Source organism: Lutra lutra, chromosome 14 (genome assembly GCF_902655055.1).
Source record: "Lutra lutra chromosome 14, mLutLut1.2, whole genome shotgun sequence".
NCBI classification, from domain to species: Eukaryota; Metazoa; Chordata; class Mammalia; order Carnivora; family Mustelidae; genus Lutra; species Lutra lutra.
The window spans coordinates 2,074,850-2,089,930 of NC_062291.1; the positions used below are offsets into that span (position 1 = coordinate 2,074,850).

The 15,081-nt window shown below is 45.9% G+C and overlaps 1 protein-coding gene across 1 annotated transcript in view; it reads left to right on the forward strand.

Annotated features, from left to right (window-relative positions):
* Positions 1-15,081, forward strand: part of GALNT2 (polypeptide N-acetylgalactosaminyltransferase 2) — a 181,153-nt gene that overhangs the window by 88,521 nt on the left and 77,551 nt on the right. Inside the window, exon 2 of the mRNA XM_047701881.1 lies at positions 7,505-7,598. Within this exon, the coding sequence (XP_047557837.1) occupies positions 7,505-7,598 (94 nt within the window). The remainder of the gene's footprint in view (positions 1-7,504; positions 7,599-15,081) is intronic.

Sequence of the window (15,081 nt, forward strand, 5' to 3'; positions counted from 1 at the left end):
CCTCATCCAGCTTGTTTGACTTGCTTTCCCCAAGTGATGAAATACGGCGTCAGGGATTCTCATTGGTTCCTGTGTACAAAATGCATGTTCAGAAGTGGTTGAGTGACTGAGCCAGCATGGTTCTGGTCTCTGCAGTATATTATGTCCCCTTCCTGTTCTGATGACGATTAGGAAGGAAGAGAATACTCTTCCTCTTAAGTTTTCAGTGGGAACTCTTACTTAGAAGTAGAAATCTTTTGTCCCCCTATCTATTTTCATGTCTCATTGCTTTGATTTAAAAAGAAGTTATTAAGCATAGTTGATATACGTTCTAGAAACCGTCTCTTTTATAAATGCATTGATGTCAGTGTTTGTAGGGTAGAGGCTTCTGGTTTTAACCAAAGTTTGGTCATGGTTCACAGTGACCTGACTCCTAGCCTCGCTAAGGAGGCTTCCCCTGAGCGTACTGTTTCCCAGTGAATTGAAGTTAATTTATCATTTTCTTTTTTTTTTTTAAGATTTTTATTTTATTTATTTGACAGAGATCACAAGTAGGCAGAGAGGCAGGCACAGAGAGAGAGAGAGAGAGGGAAGCAGGCTCCCCGCTGAGCAGAGAGCCCGATGTGGGGCTCAATCCCAGGACCCCGGGATCATGACCTGAGCCGAAGGCAGAGGCTTAACCCACTGAGCCACCCAGGCGCCCCAATTTATCATTTTCTTAATGGGTCACACACCCTGTCCGGAACATAAAATTTCATCAGTGACACCTTATATCAGCAGGTTTTTTCGTCCTCTCATAAGAAGACCTAGGAATTATTCCTCTGTGCTGATCTGGTGGGATACCCACCCTGAAGAATTAGAAACCGTAAATAGTCCTGTCTCTGTGGCTCAGTTCATCATGTGAGTGCTGGATTTGGGAGGTCTTGGTCTTTAGCAGGAAACGAAGTCTGCTCTTTAAACAATTTGCTTTCAAGTAAACAATTTAGTGGGCTGTGGAAATATAAATGATCACATCTTTTTAACAGATCTGGCAGCCTGGCTTCCCGCCTCCCCTCACCGAACTCGAATATTCCTGTACGGCTGGGTTGTGGTGGTCATGATTGCTAAACAGTCATTAAGTAACAGTGGGAAGTAGACAGTTGATGAGGAAAACATCAAGTAGTCATTCAGATGGTATTTTTGGTTACTTCATCTGCCTCTGAGCATATGGTCTAGTCGGCTGAAATAATTTAACAGTGACAAAATATATTTCAGTAACGGGAGATTAAAAACCTATTTATTTTCTTTTTTCCTTCCACCGTGATATTTTTAATCTCTGTTAACAAATACAATGTTAGCCGTTTAAAATTTATGGAGACAGCCTCTGCTGAGTCCACAGTATACCCCGACCTTCATCATCTGTTTTACGTGTGTAAGCGTGTTTGCTTCAACCGTGGTTCATGATTCAAACGTGTTACTACAAGTGGTGTTAGTCTTTATATTGGCCCGTAGACAAGAGGTCAATGTGAGATAAAGTAACGTTTTTTTACTGGGCTGACCTGACCCTGCCGTGACTCATCTCTTGGACCCCCGTCCCCTCATGGCTCCCATGTGTGGGTAACTGACTGACTGGGTCCCAGCAGTGTCCTGTCTCCCCGTGGAATATTCCTGCCTCATCTCTGCCACTCCCAGTCTTAGACACTGACACACGTGGTGGTTTTAGAACGGGCTCACCGATTGTGTGGCAGTCTTTTCCTCAAAATGCGGGATCTCATTCCTCTCCCCTTGACTGTGGGCTGGACGTAGTGAGGCACTCCTAATCAGCAGAATGTGATGGCATCTGGTTTCCAGGACCAAGCTATGAAAGGAGGCCTGCTGTCTGCCTCTCTCCCTCTGTCTGTCTCCCCCAGCCTTCCTGTCTTGTCAGATCTCTTCCTCTGGGGGAGGCCAGCTGCCATGTTGTGCGGGCACTCAAGCAGCCCCACGTGTGACTCCGTGGTAAGGCACTCCACTAACGAGCAGCTGTGTGAGTGAACGATCTTGGGAACAGCCCCTCAGCCCATTCAGACCCTAAGACAGTGGCGGCCTCGGCTGACATCTTTTAACGGCAGCCTCCCGAGGGACCATACGCCAGACCCACCCGGATTCCTGACTCTCAGACGTGCTGGGAAATAATAAATGTTCCTTGTTTCGAGCCTCCCAGTTTGGAGGGAACTTGTTTTGCAGTGGTTGATAACACGATAAGTCACTTAGCCCTTCTGGGTCGCTTTTCTCATCTGGGACAAGAAACAGGGATGAAACAGCGCCCTGAACACGCTCATGGCAGTCTGTTCGCAGGTGAAAGGCTGACCCTCTGTGCTCCCCCTGCTCAGGCCTTTCTGCCTCCTCACCCGCCTCCGCACACTGACACCTGTCTCTGGCAAAAGCCGAGCCCACTTGGTATTCATCTCTTGTTTTGAAACACAGATCCATCAGACTGGGAATATGGTGGGAGAACCATCTTTTAACAACTAAAGCTGTATTTACACTTAATTAATTTTCGTAACTACTCAGTCAGCCAACCTATTGGATCTACTGTTTCTGAAAGGAACACTGTTTTATTAAAACTCGTTCTTTTATCTTCTTGGGAAAAGGATGATTTTGGCCGTCGTGCTCTCTAATTGCGGTAGGTCAACAGACGTCGCTCAGCCCTTCCCTTCCATCCGATCCGTCTCCCGGCCTGATTTAATTTCATCTGTGCTCCAGGTGATAATAGACCGCTCCATCACACACGTTTGTACGAACAGTGCGGTCAAAGTGCCCATCTCGAGCTTCTGCAGGCTCTACGAGAACTCACCGAGTTCAAGTACGAGTAGTACGAGGCTGCGAGCGCAGGTCGGTCAGTAAGTAGGAGGACAGGAAATTGGGTTTGTGCTCGCTCTGGCTCACACCCCCACTAAGAGGGCCCAGACGGTCTCATGCCTCAGGTGAGGCCCTCCAGGTCATCCCCCCACCCCACCGGTGTGCTCGAAATGGCAAAGTCGGGCGGGGGCAGCGGCTTCCTCCGCTCTGCGGTGGCTGATGGGGTTGGCCGACCTCTGCTCAGACGTCCTGGCCAGAGCCCGGTGTGGGGCCAGAACCACTGAGCCCACCCTTGCCCACGCTGGTCAGCAGCACGGGCTGTCTGTAAGTCACTGTGCATGCGGTGTCACAGCCCCCCGCGGGGGTGGGAGGGGACAGTGCAGAGATGGGCCGCAGCCTGGGCAGTCAGAGCAGGGTGACCAGATCGCGGGCTCTGGATTCCCTGCAACTCCTGACCCGGTGTCCCTCACATCATTGCTTCTCTCATCTCAGCAGTTTACCCGCACCACTGGGAAGAGGACCTTGTCTGCCACCGCGTCATTTGCTCTTACCGGGGAGCAGACAGATGGATCAGTTGGTGGCATGTCCTGGCTGTCGGCAGGTCCTGGGCATGAGAGGCTTCTCCGAGTTTTCGTCCCGCGCGTTCCCTTGTGAAGCGAGCCTCCGCGCGTGTAAATAAGTCCTCCAGTGTATGTGGCTGTGTGGTGGGGAGTTGCTGTAAGGAAATGCTTCCTCTGCAGAGTGGGCGAGGCCGGGCCGATCCGTCTGAGCGAGCAGCGGGGGGACTTTTTTCCCAGCTCTGTTAGGAAACCACAGGAGCAGCACCACCCTCGGTGCCCTCCCGCCCTCCAGGGACCTCAAGTGCTTTCGGACACCAAACGTATATGTGATAGGTAGAATGTATAAGAAAGTGCTGGCTCCATCTGGTCCCCAGGAATGCTTAGGGCAAGCAGGAACTGTGCGACCTTCAGCCTGGTGGCCCACTGGACAGAGCCTGATGGCTTCCTCGGACCCCCGTGGCTAGACCCGAAGCTTCAGCTCCCAGGTCCCGGCTCTTCCCCAACACGCCGCGTGTCCTGCCTGCCCTTAAGGTGTTGGCATCCCCCGCCCCCCGGTCCAGGACCCCATTCTCACTTGGCTCACCCCCTCCCCGGATGTTCTCACACACTCACCAGCAGCTTCCATGGTCTCCTGCTTTTCCAAAGCTGCAACCATGTGTTTGCTTCCCGTGTTTGCCAGCTACCTCCTCTTGGTATCTTGCAGGAACCCCCAAATTTCCCAAACAGACTCGTCCCTCTTTCCCGGCACCGCTCCTTATCCCGCCCACACCACTGGTTTGTGTTCCTTAGCGGGAGTGCCCCTCCTGTCCAAACATGCAGGTAGGAAACCTGCAGCTCTGATTCCTTCCTTCCTTCTCGCTCTCCCCTTCCAGTCCCCACCCCATGGCTGTGCCGACCTCCTCTCCTCTCTTCTATCCCCTCCGTGTGCTCCCTACACTACAGCCAAAGCGATGTTTCTGGAACCCAAGTCTCAAGTCTCGGTATCTTGCCTCGTCCATGTCTGTATTCTATCTTCTGTGCTGTTTCCTCCGTCCCGACCTTCCTCTCCCCACCCCCATCACTTCATCTCACCAGGTCAATTCTTGACCCCCTCGGGTCTCTGCCAGGGTGTCGCTTCTGGCACACAGGATTCTCAGAGCCTTCTCGACACTCCCGCCAGCATGCCCTGACCCGCGGTCTTCAGGGTGTGTGACCCCGTGCCATCATCATTGGATGCTTGTCTGCACCCCATCAGGCACGATCGGCCAAGGTGAAGCCGCCCGGTCCCCACCGTGTCTCTGGAGACTTTCTTCCATCCAGCAAAGACCATGGGTCAGGGCTACGGGAAAAGAGTGGAACATGACAAGTGTCTGGAAGGGTGAGCTGTTGACAGGTGGCAGGTCCTACCCAGACAGCCGCTGTCTCAGGCAGTGAATCCAGTCAGTGATTCTGAACGATCAGGCATTTGCAATGATCAGACATATGCTGAGATGCATGGTTAATACATTGTTTTGCTTTACTTGTGTCTATCTGCTTGGTATGGGGGGAAGATGTTTTATCTAAAGGTAGTAGAGTAGAATGATAGAGACCGCAGAACCAATACTAAATCCCCTGGGTTCGAGTCTAGCCTTGTTGTGTCCTTTGTGCTACGTAAGCTCTCAGTGCCTCAACCTCCTCATCTGTGAAATGGGGCTATCCAGAGCACCGTGCAGAAGATCAGGGTGTGTGCAGTGTCTAGAATAGGGCTCGGCGCCTCCCAAGCGCTCTGAGTGTTAGCAGCCTTGGTGGGTCCTTTTCTCCCTCCAGCTCCTCACTCTCCTCTAGGAGCAGGTACTTACCATCGTCATTCTCGCTTCGTGACTCAGGAGTCCTTTGAGGAAGACCTCCTAGAAACGTATCCTTGGAGTCGTGTGATATTGTGAGACTCAGGCTTTCGTCACTTGGTTTAATCGGAGTCCTGACTGGGAAGAAGCCACCTTTAGCTTCTCGCTCTCTGTGTGACCGACATGGGCAGGCTGCGTAGGCTCGCCGACCTCCACATGCCCCTCGTGAAACAGGACTTGTAAGCAGCCGGGTGGCCGTGGCAGGGACAGGAGCACGTGATGCGCTGTAGGGATCTATCAGTGGGGCTTAGCATCATTTCACCCGCTCGGACGTAGCCACATAGCACGTTCCGGGCTCCCGCTTTGGTTTTGTGTTGGGGGTGCTGGATTGGCAGCGGGAGGGGAGGTTAAGGAGTGTTGCATGTGGACTAGTCAGTCCCGCCTGTGGGAAGAAGGAAGCGTTTATTTTCCACCGAAGCGCGGATGGCTGACCTGCCCCAGTGTCGATTCTGCCGACCATATAGCCGATGCCTTGGTTCTCACACGTGGAAAGTAAGGCACTGGCCCCATAAGCAACTTTCACTTTCGATTTTGTTCAAGTACAAGGTTAAATGGTTTGATCCATTAGCCAGTGTAATGCCCGTGGGGGGAAGAAGTTATTAGCCACAGAATGCTATAAGCAAGATGCAAAGTAGGAATTAATAATGCTTAATTAAAAGTCTGCACAGCGTGACTCTGGTTACTTCACTACTTACTGAATTTGTATCCGCATGTTTCCATATATTGTCAAGGTTGTAGGTTAGATTCTCTCCCTCCTATGCCTTTGCCAGGCTTGCTGCGAGATCATTGCCGATAGTAAACCGAAAGTTTATTTTTAACCACATAATCTCAAAAGCCAATTTATGAATACCTTTGAAAAACAATTTTGAAGCAAAAGAATACTTGAATTGGGACACAGATGCATTTTAATACCTTTGTTAAAATGCAGGGTAAAATCTTCAAAAGTCCCAGCACTTGGGTCACCTGAAGGACAAAGGCCTTGTGATGGCTGGGTGGGGCTAGGACTGCCAAGGCATGAGGGTTCCTCACCAGCCCCCTCTTTCTGCAGTGGGGTCATCCTCCTGGGTGCCCCACCCATCATTTCCATGGTGATCGAGCCAGCTGTATCCCCAAAGAAGCCGCTGAAGGGAAAGCTGGCTTCAAGAGGGAGGAAGCTTAGGCATGGTTTCTCTTTGATTACTGTATACCATTTGAGTAAAACTGCAGATGATTGGCAGAGCAAGTTGCATTTGGGGAAAAAGTCAGATTTGGCCTTTACGTTTTGAAGAGCCAAAATGTCTCCAGTGGTCAGCTTTTGCACAACACGCAGCCAGTGCTGGCCCAGAGGAATGCTGGCTGGACAGACCTGTTCGGAACTGGTCGGGTCTCCCCCAGAGGAGGGCTTAACGCTGCGGATCATGCTGGCAGCCTCTGCTGGGGGCGGGCACGCCCAGTCAACAATGCTGGGCTCGCCGAAGTCTGGGTAGGAAAATGACTAGCCATGGGACGTTTCTGATCTGGGTTATATACAGAAGCCTTTCTTACTCGATTTGCCGAAATCAGATTCCAAGTGGTTGCGAAATATATTTAGCTCTGTGGTCATGGCGATGTTTTTTAGTTTGATTTAATGTTGATGGATTAGAGTAAATTGTTTGTGCAGATGAGCTGAATAAATTCTGCCAGAGCTTATATCTTATTCTGGTTTCACATTAAACCCTTAATTTACAGCTCTGTTCTATTGGCAGTCTTATTAGAGTGAGCCCTAGGAAAAGCTTGGCTGGTCCTTCCTCCTCCCTCCACTGTTACTCAGTGGAATTAAATCATTTAGCAACCTCAGAGGAGGGCTCCAAGGGGCCTGGAGGGAGAATTTGCATCTTAGGGTGTCCTTAAACCATCTTAAGATGTCTGGAGAGCTACCCCGATTTTAATGGCTTTAATTTAACCACTATTGAATTATTTTATTTAATCTACTCTCCCCATCTCCCTTCCCTACCTTCGCAGATCCACAGAGCCCTGGGAATTTCCGGAGTATTTCCTTCCCACACTTAGGCAGTGCAAATATTAAAATGAAGAGGGAAGTGGAAATCCTTCCTTAGAAAAGGCCACTCCCATACTGTTGTCCCCTCACGTCGCCAGTGTCTGAGAAGTCCTGGGACGCAGGTCCTGGAGACGGGAATTCTCTCTCCCTCATCATTTGCATCCCCAGGGCCGGCGGACATCCTCCCACTTACTGTTGATTGAACTGGTGAATGCAGATACACTTGAGAAACTGATCAACTCATATGGTGTCTTTGTTCCCCTTAGGAGGACTGGAATGAAATTGACCCAATTAAAAAGAAAGACCTTCATCACAGCAACGGGGATGAGAAAGCACAGAGCATGGAGACCCTCCCTCCAGGTACTGCAGCTGTCCTCAGGGACCTGTCCCGCCCTGGGCTGGTGGCTGGTGGCTGGGAAGTCCTCTTGCTCAGAAACCGAATGAGCCGACTGTGGCCACTGGAGCCTGCGGGATAGAGAATGGATTTCATAGGGCCGCTGGAGACACTGCCCTATAGTAATTGGGGGGGGGGCTTCCTTCCAGCCCATTAGTGGCTGGTGAAATAAACTTCCTAGGAGATGACCAGAATTTGTTGAAAGAAATTTAAAAAAAAATAGAATAAAATAGAAAACACAGGATAATATATCAGTTCGCAAATTTTTTTAGAAGACTAGTTTTTAGAGCAGTTTTAGGTTCATAGCAAACTTGTGCATAAAAGACAGAGATTCCCATATATCTCCTGGCCCTATACATGTGGTGCACCTGCCCCACTGTCAGCATATCCCAGCAGATGGTCCATCGCTACAATCAGGGTACCAGCATTGACACGTCACAGTCACCCGGAGTCCATAGTTCGCATTAGGATTCACTCTTGGTGGTGTACACTCGATGGGTTTTAACAAATGTATGGGGATGTGAATCCATCATTACAGTGACCTATGGAATGGCTTCACTGCCCTAAACATCCTCCGTGTTCCGACTCTTAAGTCCCTCCCTCCCCACAGTCCCTGACAACCACAGATCCTTTTCCCGTCTCCATAGTTTTGCCTTTTCCAGAATGTCATATGTTTAGAATCATACAGTATGTTGCCTTTTCAGATCGGCTTGTCTCACGTAGTAATATGTAACAAAGCTTCTTCCATGTCTTTTCGTGGCTCGTTGGTGTATTTGTTCTTACCACTGACTAGTATTCTGTTGTCTGGACCAAAGTGATCCATTCACCTACTGAAGGACTTCCCAGTTGCTTCTAAGCTCTGGGAGTTGTGGATAGAACTGCTGTAAAGAGCTGTGTGCAGCAGGTGTTGGTGTAGATGTACGTTTTCAGTTCAGTGGGCTAAATACCGAGGACTAAGACTGCTGGGTCATATAGCAAGACTATGTGCAGTGTCGTGAGGAACTACCAAACTGTCTTCCAAAGTGGCTGTACCATTTTGCATTCCCACCAGCTGTGAAGGAGAGTTCCTGTTGCTCCACATCTTTGGAAGCATTTGGTGTTGTCAGTATTTTCAATTTGGGCTATTATGCCAGGTGGGAAGTAGAATCTCACTGTTTAAATTTGCATTTCCCTAGTGATATATGATACTGAGTGCTTTAATATATTCATTTACGCTCTGTTTATCTTCTTTGCGGAGGTATCTGTTCAGGTCTTTCAACCATTTTTTTAAATGGATTGCTCATTTTCTTATTGAATTTTAAGCACTCTTTGTATATTTTGGATAACAGTCCTCCATCAGATATGTCATTTGCAAATATTTTTTCTCAGTCTTTGGTTTGTCTTCTCATTTACTTGACAGTGCCTTTCCCAAAACACAGATATTTTCATTTTAATGAAGGTTAGCTTTATCAGTTCTTTCATGGATCACGACTCTGATGTTTTATCTAAAAAGCCATCACCATACCAGAGATCACCTAGGGTTTTTTCCTATATTATGTTTCATACGCTTTATAATAATTTGGTTTTATATTTAGGTCTGTGATCCATTTTGAGTTAATTTTTTGAGAAGGGTATAAGTTTTGTGTCTTGATTGATTGATTGACTGATTGATTGATTTATTGCTTGCCTGTGGTTGTGCACTTGTTTCAGCACCATTTGTTGGAAAGACTCTCTTTGCCTCATTGTACTGCCTTTGCTCCTTTGCCAAAGATCAGTGACTCTATTTATGTGGGTCAATTTCTGGACTCTCTATTCTGTTCCATTTCTGTATTACCCTGTTCTTTTTCCAATACCACTTCGTCTTGATTACTTTATGGTAATTCTTGAATTCAGTTAACATCAGGCCTCCTACCTTGTTCTTTCTCTTTAATGTTGTGTTTGTTGGTTATGCAGTTTGTTTGTTTGTTTGTTGCCTCTCATATACTTTCGAATCTGTTGACACCCACAGAATAACTTTCTGGGATGTAGATTGTGACAAATTTATGATCAAGGTGGTAAGAACGACATCTTGACAATATTGAGGCTTCCTACCCGTGAACATGGAATATCTCTCCATTTATTTAAAGTTCTTTATATTTTTATCATCGGTTTTAGGGTTTTACTCATATAAGTTTTGTGCCTATTTTGTTAGGTATATAACAAAGTATTTACATTTGGGGGGGTGCGCTAAAGTAAATGGTATTGTGTTTTTAATTTCAAATTCCCTTTGTTCGTTGTTCATATATAAGAAAACCGTTGACTTTTGTATAATATCCCTGTATCCTGCAACCTTGTTGTAATTACTTATTACCTCTAGGAGTTTTTTATTCTTTTCAGGTTTTCTATATAGACAGTCAAATCATTTGCAAACATCTTCCTTCTTAATCTGTATTATACTTTTTTGTTTCCTTGTCTAATTGTTATTGCATTAACTGGGACTTCTAGTATGGTGTTGGAAACTGGTGCCATATTTCTGATCTCAGCAGGAAAGCTTCTAGTTTCTCACCATTAAGTATGAAGTTAGCTCTAGGTTTTTTGTAGATGTTCTTTATCAAGCTGAAGAAGTTTTCTTTCTGTTCTTAGTTTGTGGAGAGTTTTTATCATGAATGAGTTGGATTTTGTCAAGGGGATTACATTAATTGATTTTCACATGTTGAACCAGCCTTGCATACGTGAGATCCTACTTGATAGGTCATGGTATATAATTCTTTTTGTACATTGTTGGATTTAATTTGCTAATATTTTGTTGATTTCTCTATATTCATAAGAGATATTGGTTTGCTATTTTCTTGTAATGGCCTTGTCTGGTTTTGTTATTAGGGTAATGCTGGCTTCATAGAATGAGTTAGGAAGTATTCCCTCTGCATCTATATTTTGAAGGAGATTATAGAGAATTAGTATGGTTTATTCCTTAAATGTTTGGTAGATTTCACCAGAGAACCCATCTGGGCTCAGTGCTTTCTGTTTTGGAAGTAGATTTCTTTTAAATAACATATAGTCAGTTGGGTCTTGTTTTTTGATCGGTTCTGACAATCACTGTCTTTTAATTGTATATTTAGACTGTTGCCATTTAAAGGGTTGTTAATATAGCTGTCTTGATATATATCATATTTATTACTCTTTTCTATTACTTGCCCTTGTTCTGTTCTTATTTTTGTTTTCTACACATTCTTCTGCTTTCCGTAGCTTTCACTGAGCATTTTATATGATTCCATTTTTCTCTCCTATTTTTTCACTTTGTTTTAGTGGTTGCTCTAGAGTTTGCAGTATCTATTTACAATGAATCCAAGTCTAATTTCAAATAGCACTAGCCCTTTTCACAGTTAGTGTATCTTATAACAAAATATTAAGAATTCTTCCCTCTCGTTCCTTGTATCATTGCTGTCCTTCATTTCACATATATGTGAAATGTATGTTATATAAACATGTATATAAGCATACATAGTCAAATACATTGTTGCTATTATTATTTTGAACAAACTGTTCCCTACTAAATAAGAGTAGGAAAACTAAAGTTGTCATTTCACCATCACTTACTCCTTCTCTGCCTATGTTCTTACTTACGTTATGGAGATCAGCCCTTCCTTCTCTCTGGAGGGCTTCTTTTAATAGTTCTTGGAAGGCAGGTCTACTGGCAACATATTGCCTCAATTTTTGTTGTCTGGGAAAGTCTTTATTTCTCCTTCACTTTTGAAGATTATTTTCACAGAGTATAGAATTCTAGATTGGCATTTTTTTTCTCTCTCTCAGCACTTAGATATCTCATTCCACTCTCTTCTTGCTTGCATGGTTTATGAGAAGTTGGGTAGAATTCTAATCTTTGTTTCTCTAAAGCTATTCCCTCCCCCTCCTGTCTTCTTTCAAGAGTTTTTAAAAAATCATTAATTTTCTACAGTCTGAATGTGCTGTGTCTAGGTATAGTTTTTGTTTTTGTGTTTGTTTGTTTATTTGTTTGCTTTTGTTATTTATCCTGCTTGGTGTTCTGTGAGATTCCCGGAGCTGTGTTTTCGTGTCTAACATTAATCTGAGGAAATTCTCAGTCATCATCACTTCGAATAATTCTTTTACTCCTGTCTCTCTTTCTTCTCATTCTGGTATTCCCATTACCTGTGTGTGTACACTCTTGGTTCTTGCCCACCATTTCGTGGATACTCTGTTCTGATTTTTTTCAGGTTTTTGGTTTTTTTTTAATCTTTGCTTTTCCATTTGGAAGTTTCTGCCTACTTGTCCTCAGACTCAAAGATTCTTCTGTCAGCGGTGTCTAGTTTACTGATGGGTCCATCAGACCCATTCTTCGTTTCTGTTGCAGTGTTTTTGATCTCCAGTAATTCTTTAAGATTTTTTAAGACAATTTTCATCTCTCTGTTTACATTATTCATTTGTTCTTCCATGCTGTCTACTTTTTCCATTAGAGCTTTTAACACACTGCTATGGTTGTTTTAAATTCCTGGTATAATAATTCCAACATCCCTGCCATATCTGAGACTTGCTTTGTCTCTCTTCAAGCTATGTTTTTTAGCTTTTTATTATGCCTCCTAAGATTTTCTTCAACACTGGGTATGATATGCTGGGTGAAAGGGACTCCAGGAAATAGGGCTTTAGTGATGTGGTGTTAATTTCTAGAGGAGAGAGGGGACACCAATATTCCTATGATAGGTCTGTGCCCTGGGCTGTCACCTTCACAAATGCTTCTCAGTTTCTCTCCCACAGAGGTGGGACTAGGTGGCTAGAGGTGATTAAGAAAAGAGTATTATGCTTCCTCCATGTAGAAGGCTAGGGGCAGGCTGGAGTTGACTATTGCCCTTTCCCCAGGTTAGTTAAGATCTGATAAACTCCCAATAGGTTAGCTGTGGTAGAATAGTTTCCCTTGAGGGCAGGCCTTGTTAAGAACAGAATGCCCTGGGGGGCGCCTGGGTGGCTCAGTCGTTGGACATCTGCCTTTGGCTCAGGTTATGATCCCAGGGTCTTGGGATCGAGCCCCACATCGGGCTTCCTGCTCAGCAGGAAGCCTGCTTCTTCTTCTCCCACTCCCCCTGCTTGTGTTCCCTCTCTCACTGTGTCTCTCTCTGTCAAACAAATAAGTCAAAAAAACAAAACAAAACAAAACAAAAAACAGAATGCTCTGGCATATTTCAAAATGATTCCTTGCCTTCTCCCCCTGCTGGAAGCTGGAAGGGATCCCAATATTCACGATGAGAAACCTAGTGAAGCTTCTGGAGGTAAAACTCACAGTTGTATGGGACCCCACCTGTGGCTGATACCCCTGGAGTCTTTATCTCTCGGGCTCGTCCACACTGACCTCCAGCTGTTCATCCCCTACAGCTCAGGCTTCATTTCCCAGACGGGGTTTCCCCAGAGCTTGTTTCTCCAGTAAGTTGTGATTCTCTGTATTCAGCTGTTGGTCTCCAGTTTTTGGGGTGGCAGGGTGCTCTCTGATCTCGCTTCTCTGAGCCAGCTAAGAAGAGTTGTTCATTTTTGGCCTTTTGTTCAGCTTTTTGCTTATGATTAGGGTGGAGTGATGACTTCCAAGCTCTTTACACACTGGAGCAGAAACCAGAAGTTGATTCATGGAATTTTTACTTTGATGGTGCCGAAGAGTTTGTATATTCATGTTTCTTACTGAGATTGGATAAGCTTCACCCTGGGGGAGTGTAGGCTGTCCTTTGTCTACACCCTTCCTATTGTCCCAGGTGCACTAGACAGGAATGTGTATGTGCTCGCAGTAGTTGTGTCTGTTAGGATGGTCTCCTCTCTTCTTCCCCAAGTCCTCGGTGAGTCATGCTGCCTGAGCCTCAGTTCCTTCCTATGTGAAACAGGCATTACCCACGCAGTGGGGAACATCTGAATGGAATACTTAGCTAATAAGGTTTTCTTTATCATAATGATAGGATATGCATCTGCTGTATGGATTAATGAGAGATTTCCTGTGAAACCCGTGTTCTAGTGGATTTTAAGACATATACGGAGAGGGAGGGGGAAGCCATCTTCAGGGTGTATCCTAGACGTTACTAGTAAGAGTCCCACCCTAGTCAAAATCAGCTCAGTGGTGGTATTGACCCTGGCTTTCATGCTTTCAGCTGTTATACCTTTGATTTTCTTCAGAGATAGGAATGTACTGATTCTCCTCTTTTTTGAGTCATTACCAATAACTCTGGACAAAGGCCCCATGTCCTTTTATTTTGCAAAAGGACTTTATCTGTTTTCATTGTGACCTTTTTTTTCTCACCGAATCAGCATACACGTGAGTTTTTCCTTTAGAAGTTATTTTGCTATGGTTAAGAAGCCTATTTTCCGCAGGAATGATGGGCACTGCCAGAATTTTGTGGTCTGGAAGGAACCACTGTTCATCACACTTGCCACCATGTAAAGTGGGTTGCTCAGAAACTCAGTAGCTTCCTGTGTTCTAGGTGTTGGCTATCTAGCAGTTGTAGACAGATGGGTGGGAGGAGGCAGCACGAAGCTGAATATAGGAGTCTTGTGTCTTCCAGCATGGCCCCAAAACCCACTGACGGATGTAGGAGCTGGAGTAAAGAAGCAGCGGTGCATCCCAGGCAACGGCTGCACCTTCTTTGACCAAACACCCTATTTGCAAAAAGTATTTTGAGTATAGATCACTGTTCCTCTGCCTATGTTAAAATACTCCTAGATTAAACACATATTACCACTCTAATCTACTAATGCATTCCAAAGCATATTTTAAATATGATAGTGAAAGGGATTAGGAAAAATACTTGAAAATCTCTACCGTTTCTTTACCCCGGAAAGGTGTCTGACCTGGCCCCTCTTTGGACACCTCTGCCCTTGGGTCAGCCATGACCATGAAAGCCCAGGTCATTGTTTTAGCTCGATTTCCTGTTTCAGCCCAGCCTGCTTTTGGGTAGAATCTGGAATTTCAATAACACATGCCAGGCAAGTAGCTGTGGCTAGGGGGAGGCCTGGATGCAGGGGCCTGTTGGAAGCTCGGTCACACGTGCTCCAGCTATAGATTCATGGGGCTTGATGTGCTCTGGTCTTGATGTGCTCTGGCTCAGGCTGCGCCCTGAGCCAGAGCACAGCCAAGAAGCACTCTGTGAACGCCATGCGGGAGCAGAACCATCAAGGTGAACACCAGCAGCCAAATTTATAAGCAGCCCTGTCCGCATTTGCCTTTTAGAGACCTGTGATTTCCTCACCAAGTTCTCCAGTCAAAACCCTGTCCGTGAAGAAGGTTTAGGAACTGGGAGGAGAGATCACTGTCATCAGGGAGACCGGGTGTGGCTGTGACACAGGCCACTCTTGACCTCGCTCAGGTCATGCTGGCCGGGAATCCTCCTGTGGAAGCTCCCTAAACCCCCCTGTCCCTCAGTGACTCCTCCGTCTCCCTCCATGGAACCGCACTGGTCTGCAGCACAGGCAGCTTACAAGTCCGACAGTTCCCCGCTGGTCGGCTGA